The following is a 16,670-nucleotide window of genomic DNA, read 5'->3' as shown; positions in this document are numbered from 1 at the left end:
GCAGTTAATCTTTGTTCCAACGCTAAACTTGTGTTGTATAGATAAGGTGTTAAGACTCAAGCTAGCTCCAAAGCAAAGTAGAGTGAGGTTCCCTGCTCCTGCACCTATTGTCTAGGCATCAGTTTGTATTTTCATGTGTAGTTCTCTTGACAGTGAAATTACTGGGCACATAAATTGAACCATTTTTATTTTAACTGAATTTGAGAGGAAAATGTTACATTACAATCTAGTGGCATTGTCTAGGTAAATTGTATTTAAAAAAACTAGTGCAACACTTAGCAAATGAAAGAAAGAAAAGGAATAAACTGTGTGTAATATCATGTATGGTCTTTTTACAAGCAAACATGTGGGATGTGTGATAGTTTTAGTCTGCCAAATTCACACGCCTACTTAAAACAACATAGAAACGTAGACCTTTACAGCGCAGAAAGAGGATGTTCAGCCAATCTTGACTGTGCCGGCTGTTTGCCAGACCAGTTCTAAACAAATCCCACTGCTCTGCTGTCTCCCCATAGCCCCGTATCTTTCTCTGGTTCAAATGTTTATGCACTTTTCCCTTAAAAGATGCAAATGGTCTTTGCCTCAACTACTCCCTGGGGCATACCCTGACAACTCTCCGTGTAATGACATTTCTCCTAACCTCTCTCCTCACTCTCCGTTAACATTTAAAATTGATTATTCCTGGTCACTGACTCCCTAACCAAAGGAAGTAGACTTTTCCCCCCACTCTCAAAATCCTTCATAATTTTAAACATCTCTTAAAACTTCTCTTAGACTTCTCTGCTCCAGTGAAAATTGTCCCAGTATCTCAAGTTAAGACAAAACAATTAATATTCGGAGGGGGGGTTGCATGGGGGGGGGGGGGGGAAACAAACTTTCTCAATGTATAAAAGTTTCTGTCCATAAGAACAGAAATCCAAATATTGTTTTGTGTCTATTTGGAACTGTCAATTGCCTTCAGTACAACATGTACGAGTGACTTACCTAAAACTATTGAAATTAGGCAATTGCTGCACAAACCATCAACATCCCATTACTGAATGCTAAATTATAATTCATCATTTGGACAGCAATCATGGGTTATTGTAAAATTAAACACCAAATTGTTATTTTTTTTATTGGGCTGCAAATGTCAAGCTAAATTTAAATTTAATGTACGTGAACTATTTAAGCAGCAACAACAACAGGCGACTCCAATCACTTCAATAACCTTGGAATGTGATTTACTTCACAGAAGGAGGAACATTTCTCATTTCTGTTGTAGACATAAAATGGCGCAAAGTTAATGGCTCATTAGTAAAGAAATGCTGCAGCCCCAGCTCGCACATCATTTACTTCAAGAAAAGCATTCAATTATATTTTGACACAGACATTATTTAAAGAATAGGCAGGATTTTGCTGACACAGGTCATAGGTTATAAACACAAAATTATAGCAATTCCAAATATCACAAACTTCAAATAGTCAACTCGCTAACACACTAAAAATAGGGAAGTTGAAATCTCCCAGCAGAGCCGATTTGTTGCCCACATATAGGCATTGTTGAAAATCTGCAGTGTGGCCCATCAGTACAGAGGCTGGGCCCGCATAAACCACACTAGCTTAGTTCATGCCCACTGCTATTTGATTGCTTTTTCACAGCATATTTAGATAACACTTCTTATAGCATAGCCATGGTAAGTTTTTCCTAATTTTATAATGTTGTAACAAGCTAGAACAAACTATAGGGTGTATGTAGTATGTTGTGCACGTCTATATAGCAAGCAGGAAAAAAGGAAAAGAAAGAAGAATTATTGAAATATTTTATCAAATGGAAGCGTGGAAGACAGTGTTGCTTCAACACATTGACAGTTCTCCACACAATGACCATCACCATGTTAGGGAGCAGAGATGCTTCACACTGATCCTCTGGTACTACCTTGAGTACAGTGTATCATACATTTCCCACCCCCACCCTCACACCTGCACCCTGATGTTGAATAGGCTGTTGTGTAAGCACTGAAAACACAGAAAAACTCAACAACTCTCAGCAGTGTCCAAACCCTAACCGTGGCCCGTGAGCCATATGTAGTTTCAAAGCCCTCAAAGTACAAGCAACTCAATCTCACTTGCACTTATGTTTCTTACTCAATGGTTTGTCCCTTTTGAAGGCCTGGTTGTTTAGAAAGGCCTGGTTGTTAGGGAAGACCTGGTGGTTTGTTGCTTCATTGGTGTATCAGAAATCAGAACACCAAGATCTGTTGTATCAGCAACTTAAGATATATGCAACTTAATTGGAATTGCATAGAATGTACAGCATAGAAACAGGCCAATTCGGCCCAACAGGTCTATGCCGGTGTTTATGCTCCACACGCGCTTCCTCCCGCCCCTCTTCATGTAACACCATCCATACCCTTCGATTCTTTTCTTCCTTGCATGTTTACCAGCTTCCTCTTACATGCATCTCTGCTATATGCATCAACTACAGTGTCATTAGTGGACACATATACATTCCTGTATGAAAATGATAATCCATTTAATGTGTGATCAAAATCATTTAAAACATAAAAGGGTGGGGTTTTTTCCGGTTTTTTTCTGTATAATGCGAAGTTGGAGACATTTATTCCAAATCAACGTGAAGGGGACCGATGATCTGTGCTGTCAGTTCACTATCCGTTCCCTGTACTGAGGCCTTGGATTCTCCGTCACGTATTTCCTTATAAACCAGCAGCTGATGTGCGCCTTGAGGTCCTCCTCGACCACAAATTTCAAGGCAGCCTGTGCTAGCCGCACGCCAACTGGGTTTAAACTGGAATATGGGTTTAAACTTTATACATGATGACCTGAGGCTCCTTGGTATGAACCTATTCAACCTAGGAGGACCGAAACCCCAGACACTCCTGAAAGGAAGCGAATGTGGGTTATACAGAGGGAAGCTGTGGTACAGTATGTTGTATTGGGCAGTTCCACAGATAGGAAAAGTTGTTACATTGGAGAATTCTGCAGAATAAAAGCAATATTACAAACAAACAAAAAAGCAAAACAGACACTTCAGCAGGATAAAGAATTAAAGGGGACTGTACCATCTTGTAGGAGAAAAAGGTAGCCTCCACATAGCCAATGCAGAGATGTATCCAGCTTGGCAGTCAATGGAACTGAATATCAAGCAGTGCGTATAACAGGCGGCCAATCCGATACTGCCAGTTCTGTGCCACCACCCGAGACGATTTTCTAGGCCATAATCTTAAAAGATTTTCCTTCAAGTTGATGCAAAAAAGTTGCAAGTGGGAAAGATGGTAATTAATATTCATAAATGTTAATCTTAGCTAGGCTACAAAATATTTATGTTAATATATTGCTATATGGGCTGCTGCTGTGGATGGGGATGGGGTAGGAACTAACCTTGCTAGCTGAAGTGGTTTAGTGTTTGACACTCAACCGGAAGATAAAGAAAGGCAAAACAGAACTTGCATTTATAACAAGTTCAAATCTTACGGCTGCTTGACATTCAAGCTTCCTTGGCTAGGTGAGTGCATTTTTTCAGTTCTCACCAACTAAAGGAGCTACATTTTGAGTTACACCTTATGACTCCAATCATTGAGCAGTCCTCGGGACACAATGCCCCCCATTTGTCAGTTGCTGGCAGTGGAAATGCTTCTTTCTCCAATATAAATTGTACAAAGGCATCACAAATAGGCTTAAAAAAAGAATGCAACAGGAAATTGTTCAATCTGCTTATTTCAAATGCAAAGTACTTAAGAGTCAAGCATTATTGGGAAGGAATATTCAGCATGTCAGTATTATTGACGAAAACACTAGCGATTATTCAGTTTTAAGTGCGTGTAAATGAGCTGCTTTTTATGGTTCTAACTCCTTCATACTTTCATCATCTAGCAAACCCCTAAACTTGATCTGCCATTTTTCACTAAAAATTCCTTTAATTTCTAAAGCTTTATTAGTGTTTCAGTCTGCAGCACTGTATAAACTGTTACTTGATATTTGTATATTGAAGAAACAATAAGGTAACACGATGCTTCTACTGGGCTGAGATTTAGAAGTTTCCTTTGTGGTCTTGACCACCAATCTTAAAATCCAATCTTTAATTTCCATTTAAAATGAATACCGGATCTCAGATCCCATCAAAATGTGTGTGGCTGCCTGCCCACTTTGTTTCTGCTTTTAATATACCTCAATGCTGTGCTTCCTCTTTTAGATGACAGCAGACAATAGTTCAACTACAAGCAATTAATCTTTAATGTGAAATTTTAAAACACACCTTGTAGTAAAGACAAAACTGCAACTAGAAAAGTAATCTTTTATGAAAATAGCTAGAAAATGGATTATTGATTAAGTACCCTCGAGATGTATAAAGACGACTGACTAATTGATGATCGATGGGGGGGGGGGGCGGGGTGAAGAAATATTTTGCCCTCGTATTCTTTAGTATTAACTCGCGAGGCTCAGATTATTCAAGGTACAGTACTACCCGTTGTGGAACTGAACCATATGGATCAGGAAGCTGAAATATTTGCGCTGAGTTTCAACCAGGGTGGCAGTAGGGGCCCTACAATTGGTATCCCTGATCTAGAGGAAAACCAGGCAGGGCTCCTACTCCATATTGACACCCAGTAATCTTGCTAGAAAGTGCATCTCTGTGGATGTCGGGTTAGGTCAGGAGAAGACCTCGCTGTGATACCCTCCATGGTCACGTTGCTGACGCTCACCCTCTAAGCTGGTACATGGCGAACCTATCAATTGGGAAAGGAGGGTTGCTGCGGCCAGTAGAATTATACCCCAGCATAAGTCCGAGCTTTCATAAGGAGAAGGGATAAATTGGAGACTTTTAAAACTGTTCTGTAGAATGGAACCAGGGTACTATGAGCAATGTGCCATCAAGGCCTTTGAACATCTTTTTCTGATTAACAATGTTAATTTTGAAATGATGACTTGGTTTGAGATCACCTAATTCATAGTCTCACAAGTTTGTATTATGATTGCAATTTGAGTCTATTATGTAGCCTGTTTGTGATGATTTTCATCATTCTGATGGATGATTTACAACAGATGACACCCACAGATGCAGCTTGACGAACATGTTGACAATTTTGTGGATAAGCAGACTTGGTGTAATTACATCATGTGTTTTTTTTAATAACAATTATTGGCATTCCACAGGAAATCCAATTAATTTATAAAAATGCATTTTTAATCTGAAAGCAAATTATGATGCAGGACACGACTGTACTGAATCCTGAAACATGTGGTTTATTGCTTTCTGGTGTATATAGTTTATTTCAAAAGTTACAATTAGCCTTGCGAATGCCACCTGGTCTCCATTCATAAGTCTTTTGGGAAGCAAATTGTTCTCTATTTTCAGTATATCTGCAATGTCACAGTCTCACCAAATTCAAATGGTTTTAATGAGAAGATTGAGGTTTGTCAGTGTGACATAAAAACTTGGCTGTTAAACTGTTCTAGCTGGGACTCCATTAAAAGCAATGAATAGCACCACTGTTTAGCTTGTAAGGATTAAAAGAACGTTTTATTATTTATAAGTGTCCAACTACACTGATCAGTAGAAATATATGGCAAAGTCCCCAGAACAAGTTCCAAAGTTCTTTCTGAACAGGGCTACTTCACATTTATTTGTTTTCAAATTTGCTCCATTTCAACCAAATGCCGCAATCCAATTAAAAGAACTTGAATTTATACGGCAGCTTTCATGTCCTCAGGACACCCAAAATGCTTTACAACCAATTAATTACGTTTGATGTGTAGTCACTATTGTTTTGTAGTTAAACAATGCAGCCAATTTGCACACAGCAAGGTCCCCAAACAGTAAATTGGATAAATGGCCAGTTAATATTTTTTGGTTGCGGGAGGAATGTTGGTCAGGACAGCAGAACTCCCTGTTCTTCTTTGAACAGTGCCATAGGATTATTAATGTCCTCTTTAACAGTCAGATGGGGCTTTGGTTTCCATCTTGTCTAAAAGACAGCAACTCTGACAGTGCATTTACTCCCTCAATACTGCACTGATTTTCAGCCTAGATTATGTGCTCAGGTCCTGCAGTAGGGTTTGCACCCACAACCTTCTGACTCCTACGGTTTCAAGTTTTTAGACGCAGAAACCGCAGCTCTCAAGTTACGTGACGAAGACAATGACAATGGCCCGGAATTTGCAGTCAGCAGCGAAACTAAGGTGTTCGCTGCTGGCCCCAAAGTACACTTCACACAAGGATCACGCGATCCCTGTGGCGAGAACTTGGGGTTTTCTGACCTTCAATTCAAATCCACGGACGTTAGTGGGGATCCGTTTGTGTGCACTGCTGTGACATCAACAGGCTGTCTAAGCAGCCAGTCAAAAGGCAGAATTCTCACAGACAGCGAACAAGGAAGTGAGTAAGCTCTTAAAATTCTAAGTTTTTCAAAATGTTAGAGCAAAAAAAAGATTGGGGCTCTCACATGAGGAAAAGGCAAACCTGAAATTAAGATGGACAAAATTTTTTTTTAAATGTAAAACATTTTTTGAAAAGTATCTATAAAATTAAAAATGAATTAAAATGGACAAATTTCACACTCTAAAAAATTTAAATTAGTTGTCCAAGCCCTTAACATTTGTTTAGCATTAATAACGCTGTCAAAATCCCAGTTACACCTAATCCCTTTGGGTCTAACTATTAGTGAGGAATTTAACAGCGTACTTACTGTGGAAGAGCCAAAGTTTTAATCAGTTTCCCTCATTTGGCTGATTACACAGATTGCCGGCTCTGTGGGAGGGGGGGGGGGGGGGTGCACAGCGGTCAGTTTCGGAGCTGTCACTGACAGACCTCAGCTTCAGCATTTCCGTATGCGCCTGTGCCAAATCCCGAAGTTGTGGTCAGTTTCAAAGGCGGAATGACGGTGAACACTGCCAGTTCACCATCATCCCGACCGCAAATTCCGGGCCATTGTGATTTGAATTCAAAGCTGTGATTCAGTACTATGAAAATTAATGTTAAAAATGTGGATTTAGATTCAGCCAACCCTGCTTATGTGCACATGCTCAGATTTCTCTCCTCGCTAACAATAGAAGCTTTATTACACTAATATTGAGACACTTGGAATTTCCAGCATCTTATATACCACCTTCAGAGTTGCTATTGTACTGAGCAGTCATTGCGTGTTCATGCACTTACACTTCAGTGCTCAGGCCAAGATCTACCCCCTAATGTTTAGAACTAACCTTTGAATGCATGAGGTCTGTCTGAATATTAAAGCTGAGCTCTAAAATTACAAAAACTTATAACCTAAAAAAGTGAGACCACAGAATAAATTGCTGAAATACTTTTGATACTTAAAAGAACCTTAACTCAACTCAAGTGAGCAAAAGCCACTTACTAGCATTAGGGCCATTGTGTAATTTCTGGTGCCAGTCACACAAAGGCCACCCAGTAATTTAGGGCCTGCACAAAACTACAGTATGATTCTACCCACAGGAAACAATTATATTCACTATTCAATTCCAAAAATAATGTGAAGCATCCCACTTTGGATGAGGGACAAGGATGAGAGGAGGGAGAGTGAAGGCTTAAGACAGGAATGGGACTTTTGGTATCAGCAGCAGTGTTTAGACGGTGCCAATAGTAAATGGTATTTTAACATCTATAATCCTACTGCAATCACTGGTTGCAACTGAATACCAAGAAGTGTGTTACAAGTTTTTTGCTGTGTTGTAACTGAAATGTGAGACTTGGACCTGTTTTGTAACTAAAGAACTTGCCAAGGGCCTGACATGTGACGGCGTTAAACTGGAGTTCTAAATTTAAAAGAGATGTGATTTAGTAGCTGCGGTTGCAGTTTTTGAATAGGTAAACTGTTTTAATATAGGTCCTTTCATGGTATGCTGCTTGACATAAGAAAACTACTAGGCACTTAGTCTAAGCGTTAAACAAAGCTTTTATCAACTGTTTTACAACATGGCGGTCTAGTTGTGTCCTTCACTAGTTCCTGTTAAGAATTTCCTGCGCAAGCTGGGCCCATGCCCGAGTATTTATACTCTCCCTGGACGGCGCCACCCGTAGGCCGCTCAGTATTATTTCATAAGTCTTTCTTTCATGAATGACTGATTCATGTCACTGCTTATTCTGAGTTGGCAGATATCACAATCAACAGTAATATTAGAGGCCCTGCATCATAGTGCTTTAATGTGCCAGCTGAATATTTGTCACACAATGCCATAAAATGATGCTCTTTTAAAAATGACTCCTGTCTAAAATTAGACAAGCACACACTTGGGAGAGACACTTGGAGGACTAATTGTTCACAAACCACAAAAAACACTTTATCTTACAGTTTGTGATGTCATCTGAAACCTTTAATTGAATTACAAAGCATAGTAATTCACTCTTCATCTTTATTACACTTCGCAGTCCATCGCGTATTAAACCTGCTGTCAAATAAGCGGCTTTTTGCAACAAAAAATCTATTATAAAGATCAAGTGCTTGGCAATGAATTTAAGGTAGTTGTCTAATTTTAGGGATTCTCAGAGATTCTGCTTTTGTTCACACAACAGATCAAACCTCTTTAGGATCTCATCAGAACTGCTGGATTGAATTTGTCCTGTAGTTTACTGGTAATTGTTTATCATGAATATTGTAATTACCTCACAATTAATTAGTACCGTTAAATGCAGAGATGATTGTAACAAATGGTACCATTTGTTAGTCTGTGTTATTTCAAGTGTTAGTACATACCAAAGACAGAACTGAGATAGTAACAATACAGGTATTGATGCAGAACTAGCACATATTCTATACACATGGAGCTTGGTGATAAAAATAGGTCATGCCCATTAGGATAAGGGTCCTCAGTGGGGGGGTTTCAATTCCAGATAGTTAGCAAGATTAATTCCTCCTTTTGGATTACAGTAGCAAATTAATATTTTTTTATTAAAGGAAAAATAATGTCATAACTAAATCTATCAGCTTCCCCTGGATTGTCTGGTGTTCCTGGTTCAGATGGTTCACCTGGACTTCTGGGATCACCAGGTGACATATTTTGCATTATCTGGCGAACAATTAAACAGATGCACACACTACACTGACTTAATTTCACATACAATCAGTAATTAAAGTTTACTTGTACAATAGCTAGACAATGACAGTTCTCAATATTCGTCTTTTTATATTATGTCGAAGGAAATTACTTCCACATCTAGGCAAAATTCCTTATTAAATGAAAAATGGCAATATAAAAATGAATGGAATTAAATTCCAAACTCTTTAAATACAATGGCAGAGTTTCAAAACCTAATTGTGTTATTTTGAATTTCAGGTCTACAAGGACCCGTAGGCCCTCCCGGATCATCAGGTAAAATTGCGAATAAAAGTATGAGAAAAATATTTTTAAACTACTGGTACCAATTATTTTCCAGTCAGTATTTTGTTAAATATTAAAAATACTGGTAGTGCAACCATCATAAAAGATTAAGGTTCCACATTTGCAGATAAATTCCCAAATTTTAGAATCATTCCTTATCAGTTTTTATTAATTTTCAGAGTAAATTTCCCACAGCACTTTCAAATTCCCAACTGTCTACCCTTTGGCCCTTCATTCACCGTGACATTTCTGCAGCTACCGATCTGCTCAATCAAACCCTTATCTCCACCTTTGATGCCCGTATCCCCAGTAAAACCCTTACTCTCTCTCATCCTGGTCATTCCCCCTGGTACAGCCCCCATCTCCGCTCCCTTAAGTCCAAAAAGACTTGAACGTTTATGGCGGACAACTGGTTTAGCCATTCATCGCCAGACCTGGCGGAATCACATAACGCACCGTCGGATCCAGCTCTACTCTGCCAAAACCGCTCACTACTCCAGGAACATCCTGGAATGCAAAGATAATCCCCGGCTTCTCTACATTACAAACAGTCTTCTTAAACCCCTCTCCCCTGCCCCTTCCACCCACACCTCCCAACAACTTCAAGGAACTCGTGGACTTCTTGTCACAAAGATTGAGACCATCCGTTCAGCTGCCTCTGCCGCTTCCCTCGATTCTCTTAGCCAGCCAAGCCACACTTCCCCCAAGGTTCTCCCCTGCCCTAGCCATGAACTCACATCTTTCCCTAATTTATCCCCAATCTCTCCTTTAGACCCTCTCCTCTCCCCCTTTGACCTCATTTTGTCCATGAGACCCACCTCCTGCTCCATCGACCCTATTCCCACCAAACTGCTGGCTACCCAACCGCCCTTCCTGGTCCTTTTTTTAAAATTCGTTCATGGAATGTGGGCGTTGCTGGCAAGGCCAGCATTTATTGCCCATCCCCAATTGTCCTCGAGAAGGTGGTGGTGAGCCGCCTTCTCGAACTGCTGCAGTCCGTGTGGTGAAGGTACTCCCACAGTGCTGTTAAGGAGGGAGTTCCAGGATTTTGACTCAGCAACGATGAAGGAACAGCGATGTATTTCCAAGTCAGGATGGTGTGTAACTTGGAGGGGAACTTGCAGGTGGTGGTGTTCCCATGTGCCCGCTGCCCTTGTCCTTCTAGGTGGTAGAGGTCACGGGTTTGGGAGGTGCTGCCGAAGAAGCCTTGGCGAGTTGCTGCAGTGCATCTTGTAGATGGTACACACTGCAGCCACGTGCACCAGTGGTGGAGGGAGTGAATGTTTAAGGTGGTGGATGGGGTGCCAATCAAGTGGGCTGCTTTGTCCTGGATGGTGTCGAGCTTCCTGAGTGTTGTTGGAGCTGCACTCATCCAGGCAAGTGGAGAGTATTCCATCACACTCCTGACTTGTGCCTTGTAGATGGTGGAAAGGTTTTGGCGAAAAAGGAGGGGCGACACTCGCCACAGGATGGCCAGCCTCTGACCTGCTCTTGGTGCCACATTCTTTTATGTGGATGGTCCAGTTAAGTTTCTGGTCAATGGTTACCCCCAGGATGTTGATGGTGGGGGATTCGGCAATGGTAATGCCATTGAATGTCAATATTAGACTCTCACTTGTTGGAGATAGTCATTGCCTGGTACTTGTGTGGCACAAATGTTACTTGCCACTTATCAGCCCAAGCCTGAATGTCATCCAGGTCTTGCTGCATGCGGGCATGGACTGCTTCATTATGAGGAGTTGCGAATGGCACTGAACACTGTGCAGTCATCAGCGAACATCCCCACTTCTGACATTATGGGGAGGCGGGGGGGGGGGGGGCGGGCGGGAAGGTCACTGATGAAGCAGCTAAAGATGGTTGGGCCTAGGACACTACCCTGAGGAATTCCTGCAGTGTTTTCCTGGGGCTGGGATGGTTGACCTCCAATAACCACAACCATCTTCCTTTGTGCTAGGTATGACTCCAGCCAGTGGAGAGTTTTCCCCGATTCCCATTGACTTCAATTTTACTTGGGCTCCTTGATGCCACACTCGGTCAAATGCTGCCTTGATGTCAAGGGCAGTCTCTCTCACCTCACCTCTGGAATTCAGCTCTTTTGTCCATGTTTGGACCAAGGTTGTAATGAGGTCGGTAGCAGAGTGCTCCTGGCAGAACACAAACTGAGCATCGGTGAGAAGGTTGTTGGTAAGTGCTGCTTGATAGCACAGTCGATGACACCTTCCATCACTTTGCTGATGATTGAAAGTAGACTGATGGGGCGGTAATTGGCTGGATTGGATTTGTCCTGCTTTTGTGGACAGGACATACCTGGGCAGTTTTCCACATTGTCTGATAGATGCCAGTGTTTTAGCTATACTGGAACAGCTTGGCTAGAAAGCACAAGTCTTCAGCACGACAGCCGGGATGTAGTCGGGGCCCATAGCCTTTGTTGTATCCAGTGCGCTCAGCCGTTTCTTGATAACACATGGACTGAAACAAATTGGCTGAAGATTGGCTTCTTTGATAGTGGGGACCTTAGGAAGAGGCTAATATGGATCATCCACTCTGCATTTTTGGCTGAAGATGATTGCAAACGCTTTAGCCTTGTCGTTTGCACTTGCGTGCTGGGCTTCTCCATCATTGAGGATAGGGATATTCATGGAGCTTCCTCCTCCCGTTAGTTGTTTAATTGTCCACTACCATTCACAATTGGATATGGCAGGACTGCAGAGCTTTGATCTTATCTGTTGATTGTGGGATCTATTAGCTCTGTCTATAGCATGCTACTTCCGCTGTTTAGCATGCTTGTAGTCCTGTGTTGCAGCTTTCCCAGGTTGGCACCTCATTTTTAGTTACACCTGGTGCTGCTCCTGGCATGCCCTTCTGCACTCCTCATTGAACCAGGGTTGGTCCCTTGACTTGATGGTAAAAGTAGAGTGAGGGATATGCCGGGCCAAGAGGTTACAGATTGTGGTGGAATACAATTCTGCTGCTTCTGATGGCCCACAGTGCTTCATGGATGCCCCATTTTGAGCTGCTAGATCTGTTCTGAATCTATCCCATTTAGCACGGTGATAGTGCCACACAACACGATGGAGGGTGTCCTCAGTGTGAAGACACGAATGTGCAGTGGTCACTGCTAACAATGCTGTTATGGACAGATGCATCTGCGAGAGGTAGATTGGAGAGGACGAGGTCAAGTATGTTTTTCCCTCGTGTTGGTTCTCTCACCACCTGCTGCAGGCCCAATCTGGCAGCTATGTCCTTCAGGGCTCGGCCATGTTCGGTCAGTAGTGGTGTTACCGAGCCACTCTTGGTGATGGACATTGAAGTCCCCCACCCAGAGTACATTCTGTGCCCTTGCTACCCTCCGTGCTTCTTCCAGGTGGTATTCAACATGGAGGAGTACGGATTCATCAGCTGAGGGAGGGCAGTCGGTGGTAATCAGCAGGAGGTTTCCTTGCCTATGTTTGACCTGAAGCCATGAGACATCACGGGGCCCAAAGTCAATGTTGAGGACTCCCAGGGCCATTCCTTTCCGACTGTATACCACTGTGCCGCCACCTCTGGTGGGTCTGTCCAGCTGGTGGGACAGGACATACCCAGGGATGGTGATGGAAGAGTCTGGGACATTGGCTGAAAGGTATGACTAGGTCAGGCTGTTGCTTGACGAGTCTGTGGGATAGCTCTCCCAATTTTGGCACAAGTCCCCAGATGTTAGTGAGCAGGGTCAACTGGGCAGGGTGTGCGGTTTTCGTGTCCGAAGCCGGGTGGTCCGGCTGGTTTTATTCTTATTATTGCTTTTTGTAGTACAGTAGTTTGTTACAACTGAGTGGCTTGCTAAGCTGTTTCAGAGGTCAGTTAAGAGTCAACCACATTGCTGGGGGTCTGGACTCAGATGGGTTTTTACAACAATCTGATAGTTTTCTCCAATTAACTGAATTTAAATTCCCCAGCTGCCGTGGTGGGATTTGAACTCTCAATCTCCAGGTCATTAGTCCAGGCCTCTGGATTACTAGTCCAGTAACATAACCACGAGGCTACTGTTCCCTCATGTTAGTGAATATTGTTAACGATTCCCTCTCCTCCGGTACTATTCCCCTCCCATTCAAATCTACCATCATAATCCCTCTCCTTAAAAAAAAAAAACTACCCTTGACCCCTCTGTCATTGCAAACTACCACCCCATCTCCAAACTCCCTTTCCTCTCCAAAGTACATGAACACGTTGTCACCTCCCACATCAGTATCCATCTTTCCTACAACTCCATGTTTGATCCTCTCCGAGCAGGGTTCTGCCCCCTATGTGATCGCGGTAAACTATACCTCCTCATCCTTTTGACCTGTTTGCAGCCTTTAACACAGTTGACCACACTATCCTCCTCCAACACATCTCCTCCATTGTCTAGCTGGGTGGGACTGCCCTCAGCTGGTTCCATTCCTCTCCATCCTGTTACAGCCAGAGAATCACCTGAATGGCTTCTCTTCCCACTCTGTCAGTTACTTCTGGGGTCCCCCAAGGATTTATCCATAATCCCCTCCTATTTCTCATCTACATGGTGCCCCCCTCGGCAACATCATCTGAAAACACATTATCAGATTCCATATGTACGTTGACGACACCCAGCTCTACCTCACCACCACCTCTCAATGCCTCCACGGTCTCTGATTTGTCATGCTGCTTGTCCAACATCCAGTATTGGATGAGTAGAAATTTCCTCCAATTAAATATTGGGAATACTAAAGCCATTGTTCCTGCCACAAACTCCGTTCCCTAGCCACCGACTTCATCCCTCTCCCTGACCACTGTCTGAGGCTGAACCAGACCATTCACAACCTTGGTGTCCAAGCTGACCCAGAGTTGAGCTTACGACCCCATAGCCTCTCCATCACCAAGATCGCCTACTTTTACCTCCGTAACAGCACCCATCTCCGCCTCTACCTCAGCTCATCTGCTGCTAAAACCATCATCCATGCCTTTGTTACCTCTAGACTAGACTATTCCAATGCTCTCCTGGCCGGCCTCTCACCTTCCATCCTCTATAAACTTGAGATGATCCAAAATTCTGCTGCCCATACTCGCACCAAATCCCATTTACCCATCACTCCTGTGCTTGCTATAGAAACATAGAAGATAGGAGCAGGAGTAGGCCATTCGGCTCCTCGAGCCTGCTCCGCCATTCAATGAGATCATGGCTGATCATCCAAACACAGTACCCTGTCCCTACCTTCTCCCCATACCCCTTGATCCCTTCAGCCTTACGAAATATATCCAACTCCTTCTTGAATATATTTAATGAATTGGCATCAACTGCCTTCTGTGGTAGAGAATTCCACAGATTCACCACTCTCTGGGTGAAGAAATTCCTCCTCATCTCTGTCCTAAATGGCTTACCCCTTATCTTTAGACTGCGACCCCTGGTTCTGGACTCACCCGCCATTGGGAACATCCTTCCTGCATCTAGTCTGCCTAGTCCTGTTAGAATTTTATAAGTTTCAATGAGCTCCCCTCATTCTTCTAAACTCCAGTGAGTATAAGCCCAAGCAACCCAATCTCTCCTCATACGTCATTCCTGCCATCCCAGGTATCAGTCTGGTGAATCTTCGCTACACTCCCTCCATGGCAAGAACATCCTTCCTCAGGTAAGGCGACCAAAACTGCACACAATACTCAAGGTGTGGTCTCACCAAGGCCCTGTACAACTGCAGCAAGACATCCTTGTTCCTGTACTCGAATCCTCTCGCTACGAAGGCCAACATACCATTTGCCTTCTTAATCGCCTGCTGCATCTGCATGCTTACCTTCAGCGACTGGTGCACAAGGACACTCAGGTCTCGTTGCACTTCCCCTTCTCCCAACCTATTGCCGTTCAGATAATAATCTGCCTAATAATATCCTACATTGGCTCTCGGTCTGGCAACACCTCGATTTTAAAATTCTCATCTTTTTTTTCAAATCCCTCCATGGCCTCGCCTCTCCCCATCTCTGTAACCTCCTCCAGCCCTACAACCCTCCAAGATCTCTGCAATCCTCCAATACTGGCTCTTGCACATCCCTGATTTCCATTGCTCCACCATTGGTGGCCGTGCCACAACTACCTAGGCCCTAAGCTCTGGAAATCTCTCCCTAAACCTCTACTTTCTACCACTCTCTCCATCTTCAAGACACTCCTTAAAATCTACCTCTTTGGCCAAGCTTTTGGTCACATGTCCTAGTTTCTCCTTATGTGGCTTGCTGTCAAATTTTGTTTGCTAGTCGCTCCTGTGAAGTGCCTTGGGCCATTTTACCTAATTAAAGGCGCTATATAAATGCAAGTTCTTGTTGTTGTATTAAACATGCAGTCCCCTGGATTCCCTTCGTTCATTTTCTAATAACAGAACATTTCAGTCAATTGTCATAGTGTTAAATTTGTAACTCGGAATACAAATATTTTTAATATGCCAGTCAGGAATGACCAGCAGTTCGCAGGACTGGTGCATGCTGCCACTAAAAACATTTATAATCTTGTTAATATTGAATGTTAGAAGGTAAGTGAACTGGAAATGTAAATAGTTTCACAACAGGCCATTAAATATGCTGTTCGGGTGCACCTGCTCATATTTTTTCATATTCCCAGCTAATGGTAGATTTGGACAGAGGTGAAAGCCCCCTTTCATAAAGACACAGGACATTTTGAGTGTGTTCCATATGTACAGTCAAATATAATTCAGCTACAAAAAAAAAACTCTGCCCAAATTTTTATATTTTGAATTTACTGCACTTGAGTAGAACCTAGATTTGTGCCTCTGCCATTCAGTATTCATTATCCCGGTGGGCAAACCTGAATTGCTTGTTTCTTTGATTTAAACAACAGCTCGTTAGAGCTACAGATCAGATCGGTTCGTGATTTAATTAGCAGATGGTTCCTTAGATTTAAAAAGACCGCTTTGTTCCATTGTGTTTTCAATGTAGATGTGGGAATTGTTAATATGCAACAGTTGATATGCTGTATATCCCATTTCAATCCCTTCATGGCCTCACTTTTGGGGTCACCACTCCTAATATCTGTTCTTTGGCTTGCCATCCATTTGTGTCTGATTACACCTGTGAAGCGCCATGAGACAGTTTCCACTTTAAAGGCACTATGTAAATGAGAGTTTTCTCTATCTCCTCTCTTTGTTTTTAAGGTATGTCTCCTATTTTTAATTGGATGCATTCATGCACGCATAAGAACAAACAAGGAGTTATATTTTATGCATAAGGCATTAAGCTCAGAGGTTTTGAAACAGATTTCTTTTGAACTCAGTTGTCAAAACGAGGCTGAACTCAAGAGTACAGAAGCAGCAACTTTGTTCATCTATTGGCAGAAATAC

General features: G+C 42.6%; 1 protein-coding gene across 1 annotated transcript in view; it reads left to right on the top strand.

The window, feature by feature from the left end:
• The window catches only part of emilin3b (elastin microfibril interfacer 3b), a 45,530-nt gene that overhangs the window by 13,287 nt on the left and 15,573 nt on the right, over positions 1–16,670 (top strand). Inside the window, exon 5 of the mRNA XM_086005595.1 lies at positions 9,295–9,330. Within this exon, the coding sequence (XP_085861721.1) occupies positions 9,295–9,330 (36 nt within the window). The remainder of the gene's footprint in view (positions 1–9,294; positions 9,331–16,670) is intronic.

The sequence above is a fragment of the Somniosus microcephalus genome, chromosome 13, assembly GCF_052327205.1.
Source record: "Somniosus microcephalus isolate GS21.2 chromosome 13, FLI_Smic_1.0, whole genome shotgun sequence".
Classification (NCBI taxonomy): domain Eukaryota; kingdom Metazoa; phylum Chordata; class Chondrichthyes; order Squaliformes; family Somniosidae; genus Somniosus; species Somniosus microcephalus.
Note: the sequence above shows the minus strand (reverse complement) of the source record. Positions and strands in the feature narration are given on the sequence as shown.